At 34.6% G+C, this 25,614-nt stretch overlaps 1 protein-coding gene and 1 pseudogene across 1 annotated transcript; both read right to left on the minus strand.

The window, feature by feature from the left end:
• LOC132747633 (uncharacterized) lies at positions 1–4,945 on the minus strand. The gene is made up of 4 exons (XM_060737068.1): positions 4,905–4,945; positions 4,409–4,614; positions 3,899–3,946; positions 1–2,825 (listed from the first exon to the last, which is right to left on the minus strand). Exons 2-4 carry the CDS (start codon positions 4,518–4,520, stop codon positions 784–786), a joined length of 2,202 nt encoding a protein of 733 aa, XP_060593051.1. The 5' UTR covers positions 4,521–4,614; positions 4,905–4,945; the 3' UTR covers positions 1–783.
• Positions 4,946–13,726: 8,781 nt separating this feature from the next.
• Positions 13,727–16,055, minus strand: LOC132747630 (uncharacterized; annotated as a pseudogene).
• Positions 16,056–25,614: the final 9,559 nt, after the last annotated feature.

Genomic DNA, 25,614 nt, shown 5'->3' on the forward strand with positions numbered 1-25,614 from the left:
GATGAAATAATAGATTATTTAAAGATTCCTCAATTCTAGTGAAAGAGCCCTTCTAATATCAAAGCTTAAGTTCAGAAAAGTGTCCATAACTCGTTAACCGTACGGTAAATTTTGCATACAGGCATCCTCTGACCTATGTTGTAAATTTTCCAGTTCCGTAAAAAAACCCATTAGGGTGGTCATACATTAAAACATGTCACGCATGTTTTAATAATCAATGTATTACTGCATGCTGTACAATTTCAACTATGTAGCAATTTAGCAAATGTGAGTTTTCATTAACAACTTATATTGTTTGTGTTTTCTTGACGGCAACATTTAATGTTTTTTAAGTTTTCCGTAAAATATGGAATATATTTTGCCTCAACATGGTAAAATTCTATATATTTAAATATATGGAATTATATCACTAAAATACCAAAACAACCCTCAAAACAATTATATTCATGATTGACAATTAGTTATTAAGACGCTTGTCATAGCAAAAAAATGAATAAATAAAATTTAAAAAAATGTTATGCATAAAGATAGATAATTCCGTTTTGTTTTTCGTGTGCATATTACAAAAGTTATATAATACATGTGTGCTTTAACAGCGAGTAGTTATACAATATTACATTTTGTTGACTTTGTAAAGTCTTGTTCGCACGAGCTTGGAATTATGTACATTTATACTACATATAAATTAAAACTGTCTATACAATTTACTTTCATACGAGAAAAAAGATAACACAGGTAATGTAATTAAAGCATAAAATTCATTACATTTTCAAAACACTTCAATTACTGAGGGTTTCCAAAAAAGCATTTCATAGTATAAGCAAAGTCTGTTGTTATTGAACTAGCACTGCAAGTGTCTGTTGCCAGGGGATCGCTAGTTGGTAAAAAGAAACTGCCAGGTACATTGTTTCCTCTTTCCACCCAAAGACTTCCATCTATGAAATTCTTGTCCGCTTTGTATTGATATTGTGAAATACAGAAAGGCCCATGACAATTCCCTGTCTTGCAGTCAACACTTTGGTCTACCATTACCCCGTCATCATTTAAATCGATTTTGACTTTATCCGGTAAGAGAATGTCTAAATATAATGCCGTGTCGCCAATACTTTCATCGTATGGTTCTTCTGCCGGTGGAGCACATCGGTATTTTACGCATGCGTAGTAATATCCTCCACCAGATGAGTATTCCATCCTACTAAAGTCTGTAAAATAAAACCTGTCATAGCCTTCTTCCCAGGTGCTTATGGCCTCTATAGTGGGTAACGTATCTAAACTTGACAAATATTTAAAGAAGAGTCCTTCAGGGTCCTCAAACCCGATTCTAGCAGTGCAAAGCTTTGCATGAGTCGTTGAGGGGGACACGGTTGTTAATGGATCAGAATAAATAAAATGGAATGCTGGTTTCGTAGCATCCGACCCTACGCAAGTGGAAATATCTTCGAAGAATGGTCCGTCTGGATCAGATGTAAATTTAGCATATGTTCCTGGCTCTTCAAGATAACTTGTAGAACTATATTCAATGTTTGTGTGCTTAGACTGTATCGATAGCTCGTAATCTCCTAGGGGTTTTGAACTAAGATACGTAATCGCTGAAGTCAATGGAGTACCAACATTTACAATAGCTTTAAGTTGTATAGTTCCTGACAGCGAAGAGTCAGTCGGACAGCTTACTTCGAAACAAGTGTCCTCTAGCGTTTGTGTCGGAGCAAAATAATATCGTATCTTCTGGTTATTACTGTCTGTGGCAATAATTTCAGACTGATAAAATGTGGTTAAACTGTTACTTATATCCGTACCACTTGATTCGTCAAATACTTTTGCTTTAATATAGCAGCTAGGTAAACTAGATATCTGACCAAGCGTCATCCACTGTCCACTCACAATCGTTGTCAAAAATTGTGTCTGATCCGCAGTTTGTCGTTTTCTTCTCTTTGTAACGGAAGTTGTTTTTGCTTCCCGCCAAAAACCTGTTTGTAAGTCTATGTTCCAGATCCTAGCGTTGTTCGAGTCGCTACTAAAAAAATTCACGGTTTCGCTTATCCGGAGCTTTTCATTATTGTTGCTCCTAAAATCTAATGAAAATGTTAATAGCGGAATAATTTTAGCGACGGGGTTGCTTGTTGAAGATACATAACGTCCTGGTATCTTAGCTTCTGAGTTCTCATTACTTTCGTCTATAAGAGAAATGCTTATCTTTACAAGTCCTTTGTATATCTGTCTGTTATTATTTCTTAAACTCCCTGGTGCAATGTCTATTTGTGGCGTCCCATCTTTGGATTCTAAACAATTTTGATTCTCTGACAGGCAGATGCTTATCTTCTTAGTGGCATCGAATTCAAGTGAAAACGTTTTTCTGACCATTGCTATTTCCACCTCTACCGTCGTGAAAAATCCTTCCATGATGTCATATATTTTAACAGTTTCTATATAAGTATCAGTTTTTAAATCAGTTGCACGTATCACTATGTTTCTTGAATCAGATGGCACTACAGACACCAAACGACCGTTTGCATCTGAGTCACCGATGATATTCTTTTCAAATCGAATGTTTATTCCTTCAATCCCAACTTTAGTTTCAGAATCAACAATTTTAACGTTCACTGTCAAACCATGATCCTTACAACATATACATTTCTTTACATACTCATACGACCAGGTGCCGAATTCCTGACATGTATGAGTTCGAGTCTCTGTCTCTGGACAAATGTAACCGGAATCGGGACACTTGAAGCATGCACCTACTGGACAGGTGCCAACATCAACTTCACAATCTCTTACAAAGGACCGCTTTTGTGAAACTCTTTCTCTTGAATACGACACCAAATCTAAAAAATAATGGATTTACGATAATAGTATACATGGAAGTCAAACAAGAACATGTCAGATTCTTTTTTTCTTTCAAACAACAAAATTACAAGTATACCACCTGTCCTACAGAAAACTATACCAAAACGATTCATACATTCTAAGCAAACATTTTTAATTCTCAATTGCGTTAACGATTATAATATATATTTATTAGAAATAGAATACCCTTTAGCCAATTAAAGCAAGCCGCAATTACCATATTTGGTCGATATAAATTTATATGTACTAGACGCTGATAGGTTATATTTCCTGAATAGTAATATTCGTAGTTACGTTCAATAAAGTTTATAACGGTGAGTCCGAATATGTACTCTCGTTATGTATGATATAGATATCTAATATCAAGTATGACTTATACCGTTTCTTTCATAGTCTGACGTTTCATGCATATTCACCATACTATGGTTCAGGTAGTTGAAGCTATTTAAGTAGAGCCCCTAACCGTCAACAGCTTATCAATATATTCAGTGTATTCAACTTTTACAGAAAGCACAGGCGGGGAAAAACAACATCAATCCCAATAATAATCAAACGGTTAAGAACGGGTCATAATTCAGTTTATCTTTGTTGTTTGATTGTTTGGCTGTTTTTTAAAATAGATAAATACAGAATCCCTAAAGAAAGCCCAACACGGCAAAATTGAAAATGTTGCAGGCTCGGTTTGATTGAGCCTGTTCATGGACGGTAATGAAAAGTGCAAGTTACCGTTCATGCCCCCTAGCACCGGCTTAAGCAGAATTCAACATTTTAACATGAAATGGTAAAATTTTGAATTAAGACCTAAAGAATTAAAGTCGATTTGACATATCTCTAAACCATATTTCGGCGCCCTGTCAATCTAACCGGCTGTTTTGGATTATATACAAATAATTACAAATTTCTCTGCATGTGCCAAATGATTTAAAGACAGAGGTGAGAGACAAATGATTATTAGACTCCGTTGTCATGGTGACCGAACCTTTATAAAGTCTATACTATTATGGAAATTTTAGAAATATGAAATATAAAGCAATAATTACTAAAAACTTACTTGAATTTTCCAACCAAGGCCAGTGAAACCATGTGGAACAGAAGAAACCTGTGTAAAATAAAGGAAAATGTTAGTTTCAGCTCATTGTATATGCAGAAATATTTACAGAGTATGATTGCATTAACTTTTCCTTCGATCAAATTTCAACTGTGCAAATAATTTCAGCCTTTTTCAGACATAATACTTTTCCGACTTGTCTGTACAAATGACTTTTGTTAATAATATATGTTTCCAATACATTTCTATATATGTAGAACTTACTCCTGCTATCAATCATAAATTAATATGTACAAAATACTTTTGTCATAAAACTAATATATCAAACCTTTTCAACAACAACAAAAATAAATAAATAAAAATAAAATAAATAAAATAAAAAAATAAATACATAAATAAGTAAAAAATAAATAAATCCAAAATGATATTATTAAAAAATAATAATAAAATAACATATATTTGAAAAAAAAATCGAAAGAAAAAACAAAAAGTTACTAAACATATATATCTTACTTTTCCAATTTGTTTGTGTATTTGATTTCCTTCTCGGTGTGTTTCTTCCATCAATAGATCCTATTGTAAGAGCTATCAAAACAACAACCAACGATACCCTTATGTCCGACATCTCTGAATTCAGATATGTCTATTCAGCTGGCAGCATCTACCACACGAAAAATCGGTATGTCTACAGGTCGTGAAAGGTCTTCCTCTAATTATAGCTGAAAAAGTCGAAACGTGATCGCTTAAGTGTTGATATTACTTTAAACCAAACCATTAAAGAATTCTTTTAAAACACAACATCAAAATTCGACTGATTACAATAATTAAAGTAAAAGGTATCAGGTGAACACTCATTTATGTTCATAATAGAATTATTATCTAAATGACAAAAGATACAAATAAGTCAATAAATACAAAACCGATAGAAATGCAGAAACAACAATGTTTCATTCAAAATAACACAAATAAATGAAAAATGTTGATGAAATAAAGTGCACTTTAATCTTACACAAGTTTTAGGTATTTGATCTTCGTCTTCATAAAACCGAGTTAATTTTGAATTTATTCAATAAGATTTTTTGTATTTTATAGTCAATTGACCTAGCGTCAGGAAACGAGGTCTTGAGTAGATGAAATGACCCGTAACGAGATTATTTCTAATGATGTATCTACATAGATAACATCATCAAAAACAACAATATAGTATGAATAAACAAATAGGACGAAAGAACGTGAATGACCTCGGCTTGTTCAATAACCTTTCAATGGTTCTGAATTTTCGAAATAAACCACCAACGCTCGAAATTTCAATCGCAACTCATTCATGGTTTCTTATTGCAAAATTGAATACATGTGAAACAATGTAAGACAATAGTAACGGAAACGACATGAAATGTTTTATGATAGATGTTCTCCGTACTTTTGCCTTAAACCTACAAAAAACGTAGTTGTAAGAATAAAAAATTATCAAAATAATATGAACAAGATTAGCGATCATGTACATAATTATATAAATTTTCTAGGAACTTAACGCACATTAAAGTCCCTTAAATTGTTCATTAACTGAACACAAAATTGAAGTCCTTTTACATATTTACATCATAGAGAAAATTGGAATCCCTTAAGAACGTTCAAAGCAACAAAATTGAAAATGTTGCAGGGTTTGTTTGATAGAACATGTTAATTGGACGGTAATGGAAAGTGCAAGTTACCGTCCATGCCCCTTAGAAACGGTTTAAGCAGAATTTAACATTTAAATACAAAATTGGTGAAATTTTGTATTTCTGCAGATGTGTTCATAATGTCGTAAGTGTACCAAGAATTGCTGTCCTTTCAACTTTTCACAGAGTAACATTTGAGCCGCGCCATGACAAAACCGATCCAGACCAGCCTGCGCATCTGCGCAGTCTGATCAGGATCCATGCTGTTCTCTACTTGTAATAGGATTTGTAAGCGAACAGCATGGATGCTGATCATGCGCCGGCTGGTCTGGATCCATGCTGGTCGCAAACCCATTATGTTGGTTTTGTCATGGCACGGCTCATTTATATACAGTAATGGTGTCCTAATAACTATAACCAAACGGATGGCTTTTCACATTACTATTATACAGAAATTGTTGTCACAACCACTATTAATAAAATTAATCTCTAAATGTGTAATAATGGTGTCTTGGAATAGATGCGCGAATTTGACGATAGATATACACAAACTGATTTTTAACAACCATGCAAACAATTTTAGTTCTAATAGCTTTGCACAAAGATGATGCCCTGATCGAAGTGTGTGCTCTCCTCTATAAAAGGAATGTTCCGATGGCAAAACAATTCAAACAGGATCGAAGGGCTTTTTATAATGTTATATCTACATTTATATACACAGTTGTTGCTGTTGTACTAAATACATGTATAAACCGGGTACCTAAAATTCATGTCAAAATAAATATTCTCAAAACAAAATTCTTGTAAACTATCACCAAATTGATGTCCTAATACTTATCAATATTTATAAAATTAATATATTCTGTGAACAAAATTGATTTGAGCCGCGTCACGACAAAACCAACATAGTGCGTTTGCGACCAGCATGGCTCCAGACCAGCCTGCCCATCCGCGCAGTCTGATCAGGATCCATGCTGTTCGCTTATCAACTCTATTACAAGTAAAGAAACTGATAGCGAACAGCACGGCTCCTGATCAGACTGCGCGGATGCGCAGGCTGGTCTGGATCCATGCTTGTCGCAAACTCACTATGTTGGTTTTGTCATGACACGGCTCAAATGATTTATTGATTACCTTGCTAAAATTCATGTCTTTGCTAGCTACTCTCCGTGCCCTTACACACCATGTCCTTACACACCATGCCCTTACACAGAAAAATATAATTTTGATGATGTTTTGATAACTAATTCTAAATAAGTCGACGCACAAATGAGGTCTAAAGCTTATATACACACTTGATTTTCTAATAACTGGACACAAACTTGATATACTATTGATAACAAACGATTTTTTATTTAAAAATTCGTATGTTCGCTAACAAACAGAATTGATGTTCTGAAAAATAACGAAATTATGAAAGATAAATAAAACGAATGCGCCATTCTTGTGGATTGTATTACTCTTGTGAAAAGTGTAAAGTTGTAATCTCAGTCGTATATTTAGCCATTGAAAATATTTGCTTAAAGTATAAAAAAAAACAAAAAACATTAATCACCCTTTAAAATGAACCAAGTTTATAACAGCTATATTTATCAGTGTAACCAGTTTATTACAGGCACATATAGTGCATCAGAAACAAATTTTAACTTCACATGAGTTTTACAACATTTAAATAATGGTTTACGAGCATGCTTGGTGCTTGTTTCCTAAAGAAAATAGCGGTAAGTGTGAAATTATTTGTCATTAAAGTAGCAAAATGTAAACAAAGGAGTATTTTGACTTCCATACAAAATATGCAATCACTGTAACTAAACAAATTTCCAATAAGTAACAGAAGAAAAAGAAAGGTCAGCTAATTGGCCAATGAGTATCTTTAACTTAAAAAGTACACCAGAAATAAAAAGCTTGTAAGAACTTAAAAATAAAGTACATTCGGGGCATAGTTGGCCTTTAAATAACAGCGCAATTATAGCGATAGCAGTAAATAATGATAGACAATTAGATTATTCTACTTATAAATGATTGAAAGTTGTTATTGTTAACGATGATTTTGTGGCCACAGATTAACATATTGTGAATGATATCAAGATTGAATTGACTTAATTAACATTCATCGAATATATCAAAACAAGGTGAGTTTCCCTTGAGCGGAATACGTTGCCTCACTTTTCATTCACCATTTTACCTTTTATCTCATGATCTGTAACAAGATGTTGATACCTTAATTAAAGTGACTCCACTGATTGTTTTGACATGACGGGACTAAATTTTCTTTCAAGATTTGTGCCGTGTCACGACAAAACCAACATAATGGGTTTGCGACCAGCATGGATCCAGACCAGGCTGCGCATCCGCGCAGTCTGATCAGGATCCATGCTGTTCGCTATCAGTTTCTCTACTCGTTACAGAGTTTGTATGCTGGTCGAAAACCCATTATGTTGATTTTGTCGTGACTTGGCTCATTTGTTAACCATTTGGTGCAGGTCTTGGCAAATATCTTGTGTGTGAATTTTCAGATCTTTCCCTCATCCCGTTTCTTTTCAGAATAATCATTTTTGTTGTGAAAAATGACCAAAAAAAAAAAATGAACAGCTTTGCAACGTATGCCAATCAAATTGGTCGAAGTATTTCACTAACTATCGATTTTCGATTTAGGATTCAGTATATTAGCCTTTGCAGATATTTTCCCACTTAATGTGCTTCACATGTTTTACAAAATCAAATTAAATTGATATTTTCAGGGTTTTTTTTTACCTCTTGTAAAATTGTACAATATTTGCCTCTTCGTAATTTAGCCTCTTGAAACAACTTATTAAATTGAATTGATTATTAGAAAAGAATTGTTAAAATTTTATAAAGAGTCATATCTTAGGAAATATATATTTATCAGGAGAAAATAAAAATAAAAGTGTTTAAGTGAAAATCAGCACGAGGAAAAAGATTTTTAACGACAAAGTTGGTTAAAAAAATCCTAGCTGACCTTTGAATTTTGATCCTAACCATGTGATTTGGTTATTTTAAACAAAGCCTCGTTTTCATGTAATATTGATTGTTTGATTATATCAGCGAGAAATGAACTTTTGATACCTCATAAATATTATTTTTATTGTTCTTTCCACATCTCAACCTTACAAGTGTTAGTTTAATAACCACATTAACAAGCCGGATATTGTTTACCACATAAAATGAGATAAAATTTGATCAGTATCTTTTGTTTATCAAATACAACCGTAGGTCATTACTGCTTCAAGTTATGATTCACCTTTGTGTTTTAAGTGCTGTATATTTATGTGATAGCTGGTAACGCAAAATATATATATATTGATGGTAACTGATTAAATTGTTGTGGTCTATGCTGGTATAAACTTATTTAGTCATATAGAATGCTTGGAGCAGTAACCTAGGATTGAGGGTGAATACATTACTTTACTTTTCGAGAAATGCCCAGGCGAAACTGAGGGAGGGGGGTGGTCCATAACAAAACTAAACGATCTCAAATCGCCGAAAATATCGCCGTTTGAGTGCCGTCTTTCAAGTTTTTGCGTTTTTTGTTTCATGGTCGTTCTTGCTAGTGAAAAGACAACGCCTCAATAGACGGTAGTATTTAGCTGTACAACACGTATTAGACATGTTAGAGATTTGATGTACACTTTTCAAAGCAATACAACACGTAAATTCTGACCGTAAATCTATATTGTATGAATCACCAGGTCTCCCTCCAAAACAATTTCATTCGAATAGATCCCTTACAGAATTTATTCACTATTATTACTGAAATAAGTGTAAATATAATTGTTGGTATAGACTATGAAGATTGATTAAGAGGTTGGTCATAGATAGCATGGCGAAAGCATTTAGGAAATGCAACTAAGCACCCTGAAGTCTGTTCGGTATTTTGATCTCACAGTGAAAAAATATTTTTCTGCATAAATAATGATGGAATTTTTTTTCAAAAGTCTATAATCAATGTCTGAGTAATTTGCGATTCGAACATGCCACAACTTAGGGGCTCCCCAAAAGTTTTTCAACATCTTTTTACTCCATCTTACTACTATATTGAAAATTTTCCCTGGAATTTTCCCAACCCATTAAACACATTTTTCAGGGAAAAATTTTGGAAATTAAGTCATCTGTCATGGGTGGGAAAGGTCTTTTACAACTGGGAATTAAGGGGAAAAAATGTTCCTTTTTCCTTTCGTATTTATTTGGGTACAATTTTTTAAAAAAATTAGTGGGCCTTTCCCACACAGAAAGGGATTTGCTTGAAAAATCTCAGTTTTAATTGCTGTTGTACTTCAAAATCCAACCGTGTGACTTGAGGCCTAAAGTGATGTAAATCAGCCACCATACTAATATGATACTATTTTTGAAGTATAACACATAAACAACAATACAATTAACAACAAAGGTAAGAAAAAGGTGTAAATGTCTTTTTGTTGAGTTGGAAAACCTTTGCCTGTTTTAACGGTACATAAATTCTCTGCCGTTAAATTCCTCAATGTGGACTTGATCGAATCAAACTTATTATTGTGACAGGGTTAATATGTGACATTCTTTATGTTGTATCTTCTATTTTCTCTAATATTTGCTGTAATTTATCAGTACTCACGTTTCGCATGTATATATATTTCCGCCCCTTTTCTTACAAAGGTAAACATTGCTGATTTTTAATTTTGAGTTGTAACAAAAAACGTAAAGACAAAGATAAAAAGCATGGCTTTGAAAATATAATTATATATTGAATAGATATATTCAATGTGGATTAAAAAGAAAAGAAAATACACCAACGTATGTCTAGGTCTACGATGTGCCTTTGGTATAAATAAGCCGAAAAGTACTGTTATATCTATAAAAGTAGATGATATAAACTCCTGAAAAAGGACGTAAAGCTATAATAACAAATGATGTGGAATTTATATGGAAAACGGTATGAGACCCTCCAATTTTACATTGTAAGTCGATGTAATTTCAAAGTACGGAAATAATCCCCGAATTCCGCATTTATCCTATAATAAACCACCTGCCTTGCTGTTTCAAACAACCCGTATCGTAGTTTGGAATTACCCACCCCGTTGTGTATTACTGTCCGTCCGCCCATTTCGATTTTTTGAAAAACCGTCCATCCTGAACTTTCTTCCTTTTTATATACATCTAATATGAAATGAGGCAAAGCCTGTGAACGGTCTGTGAGTAGTTTACTTTTTACCTCACATTGTTCGTTTTATAGGTTCATGAACCACGTCTGTTTTCAAATTGGAACACCTAGACGATTATTATTAAGACGAATAGTTCCGTTCCGTTAAGCCTCTATCACATCAGCCGCACGAAAGTTAGTTTGTACGATTTGTAGAGAAGTTTGTGTCGTAGAAAGGTCGCAACCTTTTTCACAGTCTATCTTAACAGACTTGTAGATCGTAAGTACGCTGTTCGTACGTCGGTCACATGGCTCTTACGATATTTTACCGACAACATTTCGTACGGTCGTCGCAAAATGACGTGCAACAGACGTGCGATTGCTAAGACAGTCGTAAGGCAATCTTATGAAATTGAAAAAATGGCATTGGCTCCGCACGAGGATTCACAAGGCTGCCGCGCGATTGCCGTGCGATGTCTGTACGTTCATCGTACGAATTCGACAGTGAAGATTGAATCCATCACCATCATTAGAACATCCCTTATTGCTTCAATCAAACCGGGATGAAATCCAACCACAAGGGTTGCATTTGAGTGTTCTATGACGGAGACTTCGCGAAGAAGAAGAGCGCCACACAATAGTTCTAGCTTTGTATTTTGTGCTGAATTTGATACTAGTTAACAATTTCTTCATCAAAATAGATTCCCGACTAATGTGCTTAGAATATGTATCTTACCTATGCCTTGAGATAAATTGTGTTCAATATTGTTCACATTGCTGATAATATTATACATTGTAAGCTATACACGTATAAAATGCAAAACAATGGAACCTTACACACCTAGCTCACCCACTTTCTTGGATATCTCCGAAAGCTGCTTCTCTTTATATATCTTGTCAAAGTACCGCGGATTTCTCTTGACATAAATTCTGGGTGTTAGTAACCATTGCACTTATATATTTTCTGTTTCAGCGGACATGGAAAATTTGTAATTTCGATAAATGTGCGTATATTCTTCCTCGGAGTAAGAGTCTTCTTTTCAAGCTCTTTGTGAAGTTTCCCTGTGTATATTTCTTTGTAATCTCTGTTCACTTGTTTCTAGATGCTCTTCATTGGCACCTGCCCTAGTAACAAGGGCCTTACCCCTCCCCCTAGATTTTTTTGTTTGACCGGCATGTCTAGAGATTGACTGTTGGGGATTTGGAAAGGATATGATTTTTTAAGATGCGCAACTGACGCAACCGTCATAGGACTGTCTGTCAAACGGCTGCTGGAGGACTTATACGACTGTCTCATGATTGTCAACTGTCATGTGGCAGCATATGATTACGACCCGCGGTAGCCGCACGATGCTCGTGCGACAACTCTGCAGTTGTAGCGCCGATATATGTCCAAACGTCGAAAAATGTCCAAACGACGATAAATGTCCAAAAATTGACGATAAATGTCTCAATCGCCGATAAATGTCCAAAACTCCTTTAACGATAAATGTCCAAAAAATAACGAAAAATGTCGCAACAAATAAGGTGCTCATAAATGTCCAAATCGGTTAACGATAAATGTCTCAACTTTTCATATGTTACTTGCACTTATTTCTATGATCAACAGTAATGCTATCAGCCAGTTATAAAGGTTTCCATAGGGATTAAAAGTACCGATTTAAGTAGCGTTCTCACCAGCATCCAGGCAAAGCCCAGGACCACCCCAGACGATCCGGGATGAAAATATTGTTGCAGTCTCAATAACCCCGGTAGCACTACGGTGATACCCAATTTCCATACTTATAACAACCAGGATGAACTCCGGGCCATCCATGCAGAGTCCAGTTGAAACTACGGATAATGCAGATAGTAAGTGGACGACGAACACCTTACACGATATTCAAACGCTGTTAAGTCTTCGATCAAAGAGATCATAAAAGCTGAGATCCATGCTAGCACAGCCCTGGATGATGTTGGCAGAGTCCCGGATGATCCCGGCAGAGCCCCGGTACGGTCAGATAATGTGCCGACAATCACCGGTAGAGCCCCGGCAGAGCCCTTGATCATCCCGGACGTTGCCGACAGAGTTACGGACGTACCCCGGTCGTTCCTGGATCACCCGACCGACCACCGGGACTCTAGCGGGATGCTTGTGAGATTGTTAAAAAAGTTTTTAAAATGTATTTGAAAATAAGTTGATTGTTGGATACAGTCTATCTCCCTTACTATTAAAAGGGAAAAAAACAAGTTAAACCGAGGTGCATTGTACTGGTGATTTACACCGGGCACTTAAAAGAACCAGGGTCGCCTCTGGAACGGGGCGTCTTCTGTATCATGCACTATCCCCCCGAAAAATAATATACTAACAATCTTCAGGGGACGTTGGTCATATGGGCAACATGTACCAACGATAAAAAAGTCAAATAGAATAAGTTATTATGCCCCCCTTCGAAGAAGTGGGGGTATATTGCTTTGCCCATGTCGGTCGGTCGGTCCGTAGACCATGCCATTTCCGCTCAATAACTAGACAATGCTTTGGCTGATGGTCCTCATATTTGGTGTGGAGGTTGGTCATGACTAGTAGATGACCCCTATTGATTTTGGGGTCAGTAGGTCAAAGGTAAAGGTCAGAGTGACCTCACCATGAAAAGCTTGTTTTTAGAAGATATTTTGTGTGTAACATTGTCTCATTGACAACTACAGGGTTAACTCAATTCATGGACCCATGGGTCATATTGGTTCTGCCCCATGGCAATGATATTCCATAACAAATTTACTATTCATTTTTTATACACATTTAAAAATCTAATGTTGTAATATTAAATTTGCTGTGTTTAGGGGGGGGGGGCATACATATTTTACAAACATATCTTGTTATCGCATGGCTGTGAGCTTTTCCTTTGTTCTTTCTAACCCATTATACTCGGTACACTTCCATTCAGGATTTGAAAACTGTATTGATATATAACAGTACAGTTTTTTTCACTTGATTCATATATGTACTGTTATATATCAGTCCAGTTTTTTCGCACCTGTTATATATCGGTCGAATTTTTTACGGAGGTTCAAAGGGGCATAAGGTCAAGGGGTACACATTCAAATACTAGAAAAAAAGCAGGTTGAACCATGTGATGCTCCCCGAACAGGTTTTGGACACAGAAAAAACTACTCTTTTTGATATCTCTTGTAGTTCCGGACAAAGTTTAGTGATAAAATAACAAAGGGAAAAAACTCCAAAATTAGGCAATACAGAGTTACGTTTTTTTTTAAGGAGATCTATCTACCTACAGTTTCTTTTTGATACCTGTTGTTGTTTCAGAGTTATGTGCCGGACAAAGTTCGAAGTGTAAAAATAAACAAAGGGCAATAACTCCAAAATAAGAAAAGGCAACGTTACGGTTCTTTTTACATTGCATATAAACCAAATGAGATCTATCTACCTACAAAGTTTCATTTTGATATCTTAAGAGTTTAAGAGTTATGTCCAGAGGACAATGATCACAACGTTAAAATGAACAAATGGCAATAACTCCATAATAAGGCAAGGCAAAGTACCGGTTCTTTTGCACTGCACATCTACCCAAGGAGATTTATCTGCATACAAAATTTCTTGTTGATAAATCTTAGTTTCAGAGTTATGTACCGGACAAAGTTACAATAAACAAAGTGCAATAACTCCAAAATTAAGCAAGGCAGTTACGGTTCTTTTGCACTGCACTTCTATTCAATGAGATCTTGTTGATACCTCTTATGGTCTTAGAGATATGTCCCGGACAAAGTTCACAGTGTAAAAATGAACAAAGGGAAATAACTCCAAAATAAGGCAAGGCAGAGTTACGGTTCTTTTGCACCGCACTTTTACTCAATGCGGTCTTGTTGATACCTCTTATGGTTTCAGACACATAACACGGACAGAGTTCAGTGTAAAATGAACAGAGGGCAATAACTCCAAAATAAGGCAAGGCAGAGTTACGGTTCTTTTGCACCGCACTTTTACTCGATCAGATCTTATTGATACATTGTACCTCTATGGTTTCAGAGTAATATCCCGGACAAAAAGCGGACATCCGGACGAACGGACAAAGTGGCAACTCTTTGCGCTCACTCCAGTGAGCATAAAAAAGAAAACAGATTGATATGAAATGAAATTTATTATTATATTGTACATCTAAAATTGGAAGGTACAACCACTGAATGAGTTGTTGCCGCTAAAAAAAGTCCTTAAATCTCGAGTCTTGACTTTCTGCGCAAGGTTTTTTTGTACATTCAGACTCTTTAAAATTTGATGTTGTTTTCAAGTTGTCAATGGTCGTTGATATTGGTTCTGTTTCACATTTTGGCTTCATATCTGGTTCATTTGGGGGGTTAAGCTTACTGGATACATCTTTCAGAATGGCAGCTGATGTTTTCTGATACTTCCTCAATGCGGTTGTACTTCTATGACCAGTTCGATTTGATATTTCTTGCTCGGGTATGCCAGCTTGATACAAAGCTGTTGCGCATGTTTTTTACCACTGTGATTTGTATAACGTCCTTCTAATCCAGCAAACGAACAAATGTCTTTCATAAATGTTTTTAATTTATTTATTCCTACGACTTGTTCGCTGTAACGTGGTACACTGCCAGACAATGGTCGGCGATAAAAGGGGCCCGAGTTACCAAGAGCGTTAATATATTGTTCGTAAAAGTCCACAATGCAGCTACTAACATCATAATGTTTGATGTATTTTGGATCTATACGCCGGTGTTTCAATCCTCCTTTGTATGTTTTGCAAGCAGTACCTTTAAACTCTATGTACTTTCCATTCTCATCACTCCCAATTGAAAACTGGTTACAATCTAAATCACGGTGCTCATCGACACCCCGTAATCCAAATAACTTACAATTATAAAAGAACATGGTATGTTGTAGAGCAACTGATGAACTATTTCCAAACACACTCTTGGACCAGATTGTTTTTTCGTCTTCCTCACTTACTGGCTTAGCTTCCCGACGAGAAATTCCCAAGCCATCCCCGGTAAGTTTCTTCATTTGTGCGTCAAGTACGTTACGAAACCTGGCAAATGATGGATTGGTTTCATCTAGAAAGTTACGGTCATAAATTCCAAAGTCTCTCAGTTTTCTCAATAGGCCACAAGTAAGGTTATAAAGTGATCCAGGTGGATAGTAAGAGCCATCTTGTTTCCTCGCTTCAACAACAAATCTGAAAGTTTAAGGAAAATCCCACATTATTTATTTCAGTTTCACGAGGACAAAGGAAACATTTGTCTCAACACGGCATTTAAAATCAAACCTTATTTATTTATATATTGAATAATAGAATAGTTTTCAAATTATCTTCTTTCGTATAAATTGTTTCTTATCTAAAAGTTACGACAGGATTTCCACTTATTCTTTAGGACGGAGTGCAGTTACCCTAAATGATTACTTTTTGAATTATCTCCCTTTTATAGGGATTGAAGTGATGCAAATGAAAATTCGATATTGAAATGCTCGAAACATGTACCTGACCATGAATATAAAATTTTCTTGGAAAATATAGGCAGTATTATTACAATAAATAACGGTTCTTTTCCCGTGTGTACTTTACAGTATGTAGACTTTTCGAATAAGGAATCAGCTGTAACATGTACATTGACAAAATATGACTAAATTTACCTTGATAAATGAATATTGACATCACATTGCTCCAATGGAGGAATATCCTCTCCATTTTCCCGACAGACATTTCTCCACGACTCAAACACAGAACTTGCCCATTTTGTACTCCTTTCTGTATTTTTCGATTTTTGATTTTTTACCAGCTCGTCCAGATCAGCATTGTTTATAGATTTTCCAAAACGATTTCGTTTTTCACCATGAGCAGCTAAAAGTTCACATTTTTCATCTGAAGGCAATTCCAGTGAAAATATTCCGAAAGAGTCATCTTCAACAGAGTCATTCAAAAAGTCACTGAACTGTGAATCAGTTAATGTTGAAGAAGTTAATAAATCTTTACATTCCAACAAATCCAGAGCCTGCGATAATTCAGTATTATCGCATGACTGTGAGCTTTTCCTTTGTTCTTTCCAACCCATTATACTCAGTACACTTCAATGAGCATTTCAAAACTGTATTGATATATAACAGTACAGTTTTTTCATTGATTCATATAGGAAAAAAAACTCGACTTTTATATATCGGTCGAGTTTTTTTCGCACCATCTCGGGATGTTTCTGCAAAAAAAATTGTCTCGGCCTAACGGCCCCGCCATTTTTTAGCAGAAACACCCCTTGATGTCGCCCCAGCCAGTGTTATACCCTCGTAACTAACTCGTTTCATATACTATAACTATTACTTAACATCTGCAATGCGCTACTTTACACTTATAGCTATATTCAGTGTCGTCACTCGAACTCAACCTCCACTCAAACTCGGGAAAGGCTTCCTTAAGGACGAATTGAGGACGCCTTGGTCAAGGTGAACTCAAGTGTAGAATTGGTATTCATATTTGAAAGTCTTCCTCGTGTTACCCGAGGAAGGTTTGAGAAGCAAATCACCCATAAAATCACTGTTACAGGTGATCTGTTCAATAAAATATACAATAATTACATAATTCATTATGTATATCAATTGGATTTCAAGATAAGTATTAATTTGAAAGTATCATAAATATGAGTTTGGTACAGACATCATTTGTACATGTACTTTTGAAATAAAACGTTGACTAATGAGCAAGTGGTCTGTGTACAATAATAATTCATCTATATTTAAATTATATTCTTGCTTCTACCATCAAATTGCTGAAGTCTATCGACAGAATTAATTTATTCTACGTTTTTTGAAAATGTATTAATCAGGTTTTGAGTTATTTTCACGACTAAAGCGCAGTTTGTTTAATAGTGAACACTAATATAACTTGAAAATGTGAAACATTTTGGACAGAAAAAGAGGTATGCTTATTTCTGCCATATTCATTTATTCAGTTGATGCACATAAACTAATAATTTTCTTAACAATCAATTCTTGATGAATTTGTCTTTACGTACAAAAACGGTTGTAACTATTAGATTGGTACTTTTGAATATTCATAGAATTGTGTCTTGAATGCTGAACGACAACGACACTGGGATGCACAGGGGTACATATTATATCGATTATATATCACATACGTTACACACAAACACCTACCCATTAAGATATGTACCCCTATGTCTATATAAATGTCAGAACTGTCACACTAAACGACTGGTGTAAAGCCCATACAACTACGCGTTTTCATTGGCTTAGATGTCTTTGACACGACTGACACGAGTCTGAATGTCCATACCATGTCCACTTAGACACTCGGACGGACAATGGCAACGCTATATGGGGCACAAAAATATTGAAGAACACAAACAATGCTAAAACGTATTGCTTCGGTGAGTTAAGAAGGCATATGCCCCCCGCGCCCCATCCGGATCTGCAACTGGCCATGCACAATAATGTATGAAACATTTTACGTCGGGGGTAAACCAGAGGGTAAAATCACGGGTTAGTTGGATAGACTGTTACAGTATCCAATACAATAAATTACAAATTAATGAAAAGTTGAGACATTTATCGTTAACCGATTTGGACATTTATGAGCACCTAATTTGTTGCGACATTTTTCGTTATTTTTTGGACATTTATCGTTAAAGGATTTTTGGACATTTATCGGCGATTGAGACATTTATCGTCAATTTTTGGACATTTATCGTCGTTTGGACATTTTTCGACGTTTGGACATATATCGGCGCTACAGCAGTTGTTGAAAGACAAACGCAAAAAAAATATGACTTGAAAAATTTCAGAAATCGTGACTCTGCGTCCCCGTGGGGCTCGAACCTTCGACCTTCCGATCCGAGAACGATACTATCAGCGTTGTTTATGACAAGTATACTTAACAATACTTTAACTTTGATTACTTGTATGCTCATAAGAATTTACATGTTTGACATTCATTACCTCCCGTGTAATCAATGAGGTAACTAAATTGCGCCACAACATCTGTTACATTATACAGTTGGTTTCAATAAAGAGGAAATACCATATACGGTCGGTACTTTATCATTCTGAAGATTGTGTTCGTGGCCAAAAATTTGACGAAATGAGTATGGGTCAAAAGTTAAGATTTTTGAAAATGAATTAATATTGTTTTATAGTTTTTTTTCGGTTGAAATGATTGATAAGTTTGCTTCCCTCCTTCTCTTTTAATGTCCCTCACCCTGTCCACCATCCAATTGTTTGCTCCTTTCGTATTAATGGACACTTTCGCTTCCCTGTGAAACAAGAGGCTGCGTTCCCAAGCATGTTCTTTGACAATAGAGGGGCAAAACTGAGCTACTCTTAAAGAAAGATAGTAGTAGGTAATACTCCGTAGTAGTGTTTGTATGGGTGACGTTTTAAATGTTTCTTTTGCGTGTCTTGTCATGAAATTTGCGGTCTAGTATTTTCTCCTGTTTCCTTCCATTTTGGCGCACTTTCATTTTCTTTTACCTACTTCATTTTTTTTTATAAAGCTTCAAGAATTCTTATATTGTTTTTCTTTTACATAACAAAAGTCACTTGATATTTTTTTGTAGTTTTTTGCGAAGGATAGTTTGTTGTTTATGTGGTAGACGAAATTATCGGATTCTTCAAACTGCCAACGTGTGTGGCTTTCAATACTATACCGGAAATTGCTACTGGTTTAAATTTATGATCGTGATATACGTGAAAACAAATAAACATGTTTTCTGAGCAAAAGTTAGAATGCCAGTACCGGAACGTGACACCACATCCTCAGTAACCCAGGCTATTTACCGTATACAGTATATACGGAATGTGTACCGTGGGTTCCGACGATGGTGACACCAGTGCATTAGATATGTAGAGATCAATATCTTTGTTTCTGCATCTTTTTACTGGTCGTGTTGCATACCTACTAACGGTGTCTCTTTCACATGTTGTGGATCTTTTAAAATGAGAGCACTCGTCACTTTTGTTGTATAGCCCTCAACAAAAATAAAATAAAAGCTGAAAAGGGCGAACACAGTTTCTAAAAATATCCAATTGAAGAGAACATGCTTGTTTTTAATTTCAAAACGAAATACCCAAAAACCACTTTGGTAGAACTTTTATCCAATATTAACTCGTGCGTTTTCTTTCAGGAGGTGACATATCTTGAGTTATTTCTCTACCATGAAGTTAATGTTGACCCACTTTATCGTACATGTAACATTGTGCCAGCAATGACTTTGACTCAGCACAAAAAAATATTTCACAGAGCTTGGTTAGAAATAAAAAAGAGGGTGGGTCAATATGTATTACCATATGAAATTATTTACTAATTAATCTTGTGATTCATGTACTCAGCGCGTGCGTCAACGACAAACATCTGAAAAAGAGCGACTTTTTATTGATTGTAAAAAGTCATTCGACAATGTATATCGTAATGGTCTGTGGTTTAACTTTAATAATGTTGGAGATATATGTTTAACAAAGCATAATTCTATGTTTAAAGTTCAAAACATGGTCATGTTATTTCCAATGTTCAATAGAATTAAAATAAGGGGAGGTAATGTTCCCTCTACTCTTTTCATTATTTTTAGAAGAATAAGAGTTATTTCTCTTAGATGATATCAGTTTTGATTAAGTTGCTTTATTACTTATGTTACTTGTAGATGATATAGTTATCTTAGGGAAAAATACTTCTGATGTACTAAAGAATCTTGATTTATTATACACGTATTGCAGTACTTGGGGATTAAAAGTTGATCCGTTTAGAAAACTTAAAAGCATGAAGAAAAATGGACTTATATCAACTTGCATATAGAAGTTGTTTCTAACTTTACCTTCGCACAGTTTTTGATTATACCTGAAACTTTGGTAAAGGTTAAAAGGCATAAAATATGCTGATTGCCAATGCCAAAAGCAGGAGGGCACTCAAAAGCTTTCATAGCTTTCTGTCCAATCCCAAATGTATTGTGTAAATATTGTTCATCATAATGTAAATATATCGAATACATATGTTTAAACCAATACCTAAAGCATGTCATTAAAACCAAGCACCATTTGTTAATTATTTAATGCATTTTTTGGTTCGTGTTATATTATGCAAGCGAGATATGTGGTTTTATAAGAAGTAAGGAAATTTACAATTCTCTCAATACTCTAAGTTAAACAAGCTACTAACTATATGGCTACGAATGATGAGTTATGCAGATATCCGCTGTTCTTTAAAATATATGTAAGGAATGTAAAATACTGGCTGAAAACTGTAAAACGTTCCCTTTGTTATTCAATCTTAGACTAACTGATCAGTTTGTACATCATGGACTGCAATATTGTCTGCTATTCCAAGTTTATACACTTGTAAATTGTTTAAAACCTGTTTGAAATTTAGGTAACATTCCGCTTAAACTATGTACTCCATTAATTAATACGATTTTCTCATCAATGACGAATTGAAACAGGTCGCTATGGTAATAGTAGAACTGAACAAAATCAAATATTGTATGATTTGTAACAATGGCGATCTTGAGGATGAATATCATCATACACCACCAAATATAGTTTGGTCCCGTCCCGTCCAATTTTAGAAACCGATAGATATATTTACTTGACACTTTGCACAAAGTAAAACTACAATGCAACTGTTTTTGTCAAGTTTTCATAATTCTGATAGTATGTTTGACATAATTATGTCCCTTTTTAAGTTTTTATTAACTTAGGAAATATCCCCAAAATGTACCATGGTGGCTTTTGCTTTGTAATTAAAATGAAATTTTCCTGATACTGGGACACAATAATCCTTTGGAGTGTTCTTTCAAAATGACCAGACTGACCATTACATTGAGTCATAAAATTACATTGATCGTCAATCTCAAATTATTGAATTTTGTTTATAAGTGGCTTGAAATGTTATTTATGAATGGATTGTCTTCAAATTTAGACATAACATCCTATGACAAGAATTTATGACGATAAAACTTTGACCTTGACTTTTAAATGACATTGCCCTTGAAGATGTAATTGTAGAATTTTCACTGTTTTCTTTGCTATAATTGGCGGTAAAACTTTGAAATTAGTATATGGAAGTTATCGTTACCTGGACAGATATCAATGCAAAATTACATTGCATTTGTGCTTGCGTGCGTGTGTGTGTCAAGTTTCATAGCTCTGACAGTTTTTATTTGACATAATTTTGAGTTATTTCTAACTTAGAAAATATCACAAAAATGTATCAAAGTAACTATGGCTTTGTTATTTATGAATGAATTTTCTTCATACGTATATACTGTACAACAATCCTTGAGAACGGACCTTCTAGTTGACGAGACTTACATTGATCTTGAGTCAGAAATGACCTTGACTATCATGATTTTTTTTTTTGCAGTAACTGGCTGTCTCCTCCCATCTGATGAACCAGTAAAGATATAAACTTGAACTTGAAATAGCCATGCAATATTACAATGAAACTTTGTTTTTAAGTTTTAAAAAACTGATTAGTAGTTTGACAGAATTTAGTCCCTTTGTATTCGAATTAGCTTCAGAAGGCAATTTGTTTTTACATTGTGTCTTTCTTTTTTTACAAAATGTCTAGAGCTTTGTTATATATAAATGAACTGTCCTCATACCTGCACACAACAGTCCATGGAGATAGACCTTAAATTTGATTAAACTTATCTTGATCTTAATACACAAATAACCTTTACTTTCCAGGTCTAGTTATTATTATCCTGTAAATGTATTGTGATAGTATCTGTTAGTTTATTATTATATGTTTATGCGTGCACATATTTAATTGAAATTGTACATACATGTAGTTCATCCTTTTTCATATGCTCATTACGTTTACTTGTTTTCAAAAGTTCAACCAGCCATGACTTTTTTTGTATTTGTCATGCGATGTATTTATATATCTTAATTGTATCATGTAACAAGAAACATAACTTATTTTCGTTTCTTGATAAAATAGCTTGTATCTTGAATGCCTATGGTCAATATGTGTCCAGTCCAGGCGTGCAATTACTTTCGATGGACTTGTAAATGTGAAAAGAACTGACAAATATTATTGTCTAAAAGCAGTAACTCTAGCGCTTAGATATAAATTATTTACCAACCTATGCCGATGTTAACGAACAATTCAAAATAAATAAATAAAATAAAATAATTATTCGTGACTAATTATGCCATATTTTATACGTTCTCAAAGGATAATAGATGCTTGTATTTGAAGCTATCGCGGTTTTTTAACAAACAAAAAAAAAGCAAAAGATGCCTTTATAGCTTTGTGGTCAAGATTGCCATGAAAATTTATGGAAAAAAGGAAAAGATAATCTTTTAAGAATACCCCCTTGTGACCATGTCGAACGTAATAATCATTGAGATAATTGTTGTAAAAATGTGGAAACATATTTATTAGAAAAAAGGAGGTCTACTTGATTGTTCTTGAAATAGTTCTGAGATTTATATAGCATGAATTCGAGGTGAGAACAAGAAATAATGCGTGCCCATGAACATGTTTTTAGTTTTTAGTTAACCTGGTTTTAACATGACTAAGGCCAAACAGAAAATTTAAAAATCACATAAATATGTTTAAGTTATTTTACGAAATCTTGAAAAATTGAGAATATTTAATTCCCAGATGATTAGCGAAATAACACATATATTGTATCCAGTTAATCGTATTTCATTTTTTTAAATCTAGGAAAATGCACGCTGAAGTATGCGTCACTTCACAAAATTAATTCCAAACATTGGTAAGATAGGTATACGAAAAGTTATTTAAATTACGATGAACATACTTAATCAAAGTCTTTCAACTTCAAAGACCCTGAATGCGTAAATGCAGAAATATTCAGATTTATCACTAAAATTCACATTTCCATCGTTTATTTATCAAAGGAAACTATACTCAAGTAATGGTTAATCATTTAGACTGAAATGAAATTGTTCATGAAGATGTTGAATATTGATAAAATAAGCCGCGTCATGACAAAACCAACATAGTGCTTTTGTGACCAGCATGGATCCAGACCAGCCTGCGCATCCGCGCAGTCTGATCAGGATCCATGCTGTTCACTATCAGTTTTTCTACATGTATTAGGGTTTGTAATCGAACAGCATGATCAGACTGCGCGGATGCGCAGGCTGGTCTGGATCCATGCTGCTGGTCGCAAACGCACTATGCTGGTTTTGTCGTGACGCGGCTCAAATGTATTCTGTCGTTTTTGCTTTTTGTCCTTTTTGTCATGTGCGGAATGCTAGTTTCGTTTCTGAGAAAATATCGTATGTAATAAGGTCTTTATATTAAACATCTCATTTGGAAGGCATTCTGCATCAGCTAAGATACCTCTCGCATACTTATTTTAAAAGAAGCTCACTTGCAATCTATCACGTGACAAGCATAATCAGATGAAATTATAAACAATTATTTTACTTATAATGCTCATTTTGTTGAAAATCTAGTTTTAAACGCCTATACATATTGCTGTCTACCTATCTAGAAGCAATTTCCAGAAGTCGCAAGTTTTTTCTCCGTATAAAGCTGTTTTCCTTCTTTATGGTTTCTTTTACAACTAACGACCAACTTATGGAAATTCTAGAACAGAAAATTTGTGCTACAGTTCCTTTTTTCATTTTTTCCCTGCTTGCTGATGGTAGTTAAATTGCAACATTTATACTCAATTACTTGGAAGGAAAGAATAAAAACAAATTCCAATGCTAAGTAAATACATCATTTATTCAACAATAATTAAACATGGATAACTCTTGTAACATTCAACAATAACAACATATTTATATAATATCAATATATATACCAAAATGTGTTAAAAAGGAGAACAGAAGTTTTTTATTCTTATCATTTAAAAAAAAATTGTTGGCATGATTATACTTGAATAACATCATTTATTCAACAATAATTAAACATGGATAACTTTTGTAACATTCAACAATAACAACATATTTATATAATATCAATAGATATAACAAAATGTGTTAAAAAGGAGAACAGAATTTTTTTTTATTCTTACCATTTAAATAAAAAGATCTTTGTTGGCATTGATTATACTTGAATAACAATTTTAATATAAATCGTCAAATAGCTAGAATCAGTTTTTTGTCACAACATAAACACATATGTATCCTTTGCAAATCTTTTGTAACCAAGTCTTTTATAAACACTTGAATCTTTGAATACGTTTCAGTCAATCCTTACTATATCAAAAAAGTGTAGAGATTATGTAACAGTTATATTAAGTTATATATATTTTTTCTTTACAACAAAGCACATGTCCACACATTAAAACAGAACAGCTTCATGAACAATGATAAACCATATTTTTACGCATGTGTCCTGTAATCTTGTTTGTCGTTTTCCGGAGATCCGTGAATAAGACCGCGTCCTTGTCAGTGCATTATCTGCTCATCGAGCATGTTGCAGTGAGTCCCGCCACAGCCGAGACTTGGTCCGAAGACGCTGTAGTGAGTCCCGGCTCTATTGAATCCAACAGATCGATGCGGTGAGCCCTCAGTTTGTCGATCCATCTGTTCGTTCATATTCAGATTAAAGCCGCCGCTGATACAGCTTCCCGTTTCTTTTAACAGATCAGAAATACCGCCTGCTGATGGCAATACAATAGACATATTTGTTCTTTTGATGCTTGAACAACGCTAACAAGCCAATGCTAAGTAATGATTATTGTTATGTTTACGACTTATATACGGTGAAAGTCCGCCCCTTTTTAGCGAACACGCTCTTTTGTAACAGTTTGTCTTAGTTATTACAACATCAGCCAATCCACATTTGTAAATCAACAATCTTTATGAAAACCTCTGTCAAAATGCAGCTTTCCATCTGGTATCAATGCTCCTGTGAATTGGCAAAGGCATGAGGTTAGATATTTGGCATGAAACATTGTGTAGTGGACCTATACCAAGACTGTTTAAA

Source organism: Ruditapes philippinarum, unplaced genomic scaffold, assembly GCF_026571515.1.
Source record: "Ruditapes philippinarum isolate M1 unplaced genomic scaffold, ASM2657151v2 ctg3195_1_1_1_1, whole genome shotgun sequence".
Lineage (NCBI taxonomy): Eukaryota > Metazoa > Mollusca > Bivalvia > Venerida > Veneridae > Ruditapes > Ruditapes philippinarum.

Bases quoted from the DNA above. Each gene is read 5' to 3' on its own strand.
- LOC132747633 (XM_060737068.1), bottom strand. From the start codon at position 4,520: ATGTCGGACATAAGGGTATCGTTGGTTGTTGTTTTGATAGCTCTTACA. The intron at 3,947-4,408 runs GTAAGATATATA...TATTTTACACAG, and splicing joins TACACAAACAAATTGGAAAA to GTTTCTTCTGTTCCACATGG. The intron at 2,826-3,898 runs GTAAGTTTTTAG...ATTATTTTTTAG, and splicing joins GCCTTGGTTGGAAAATTCAA to ATTTGGTGTCGTATTCAAGA.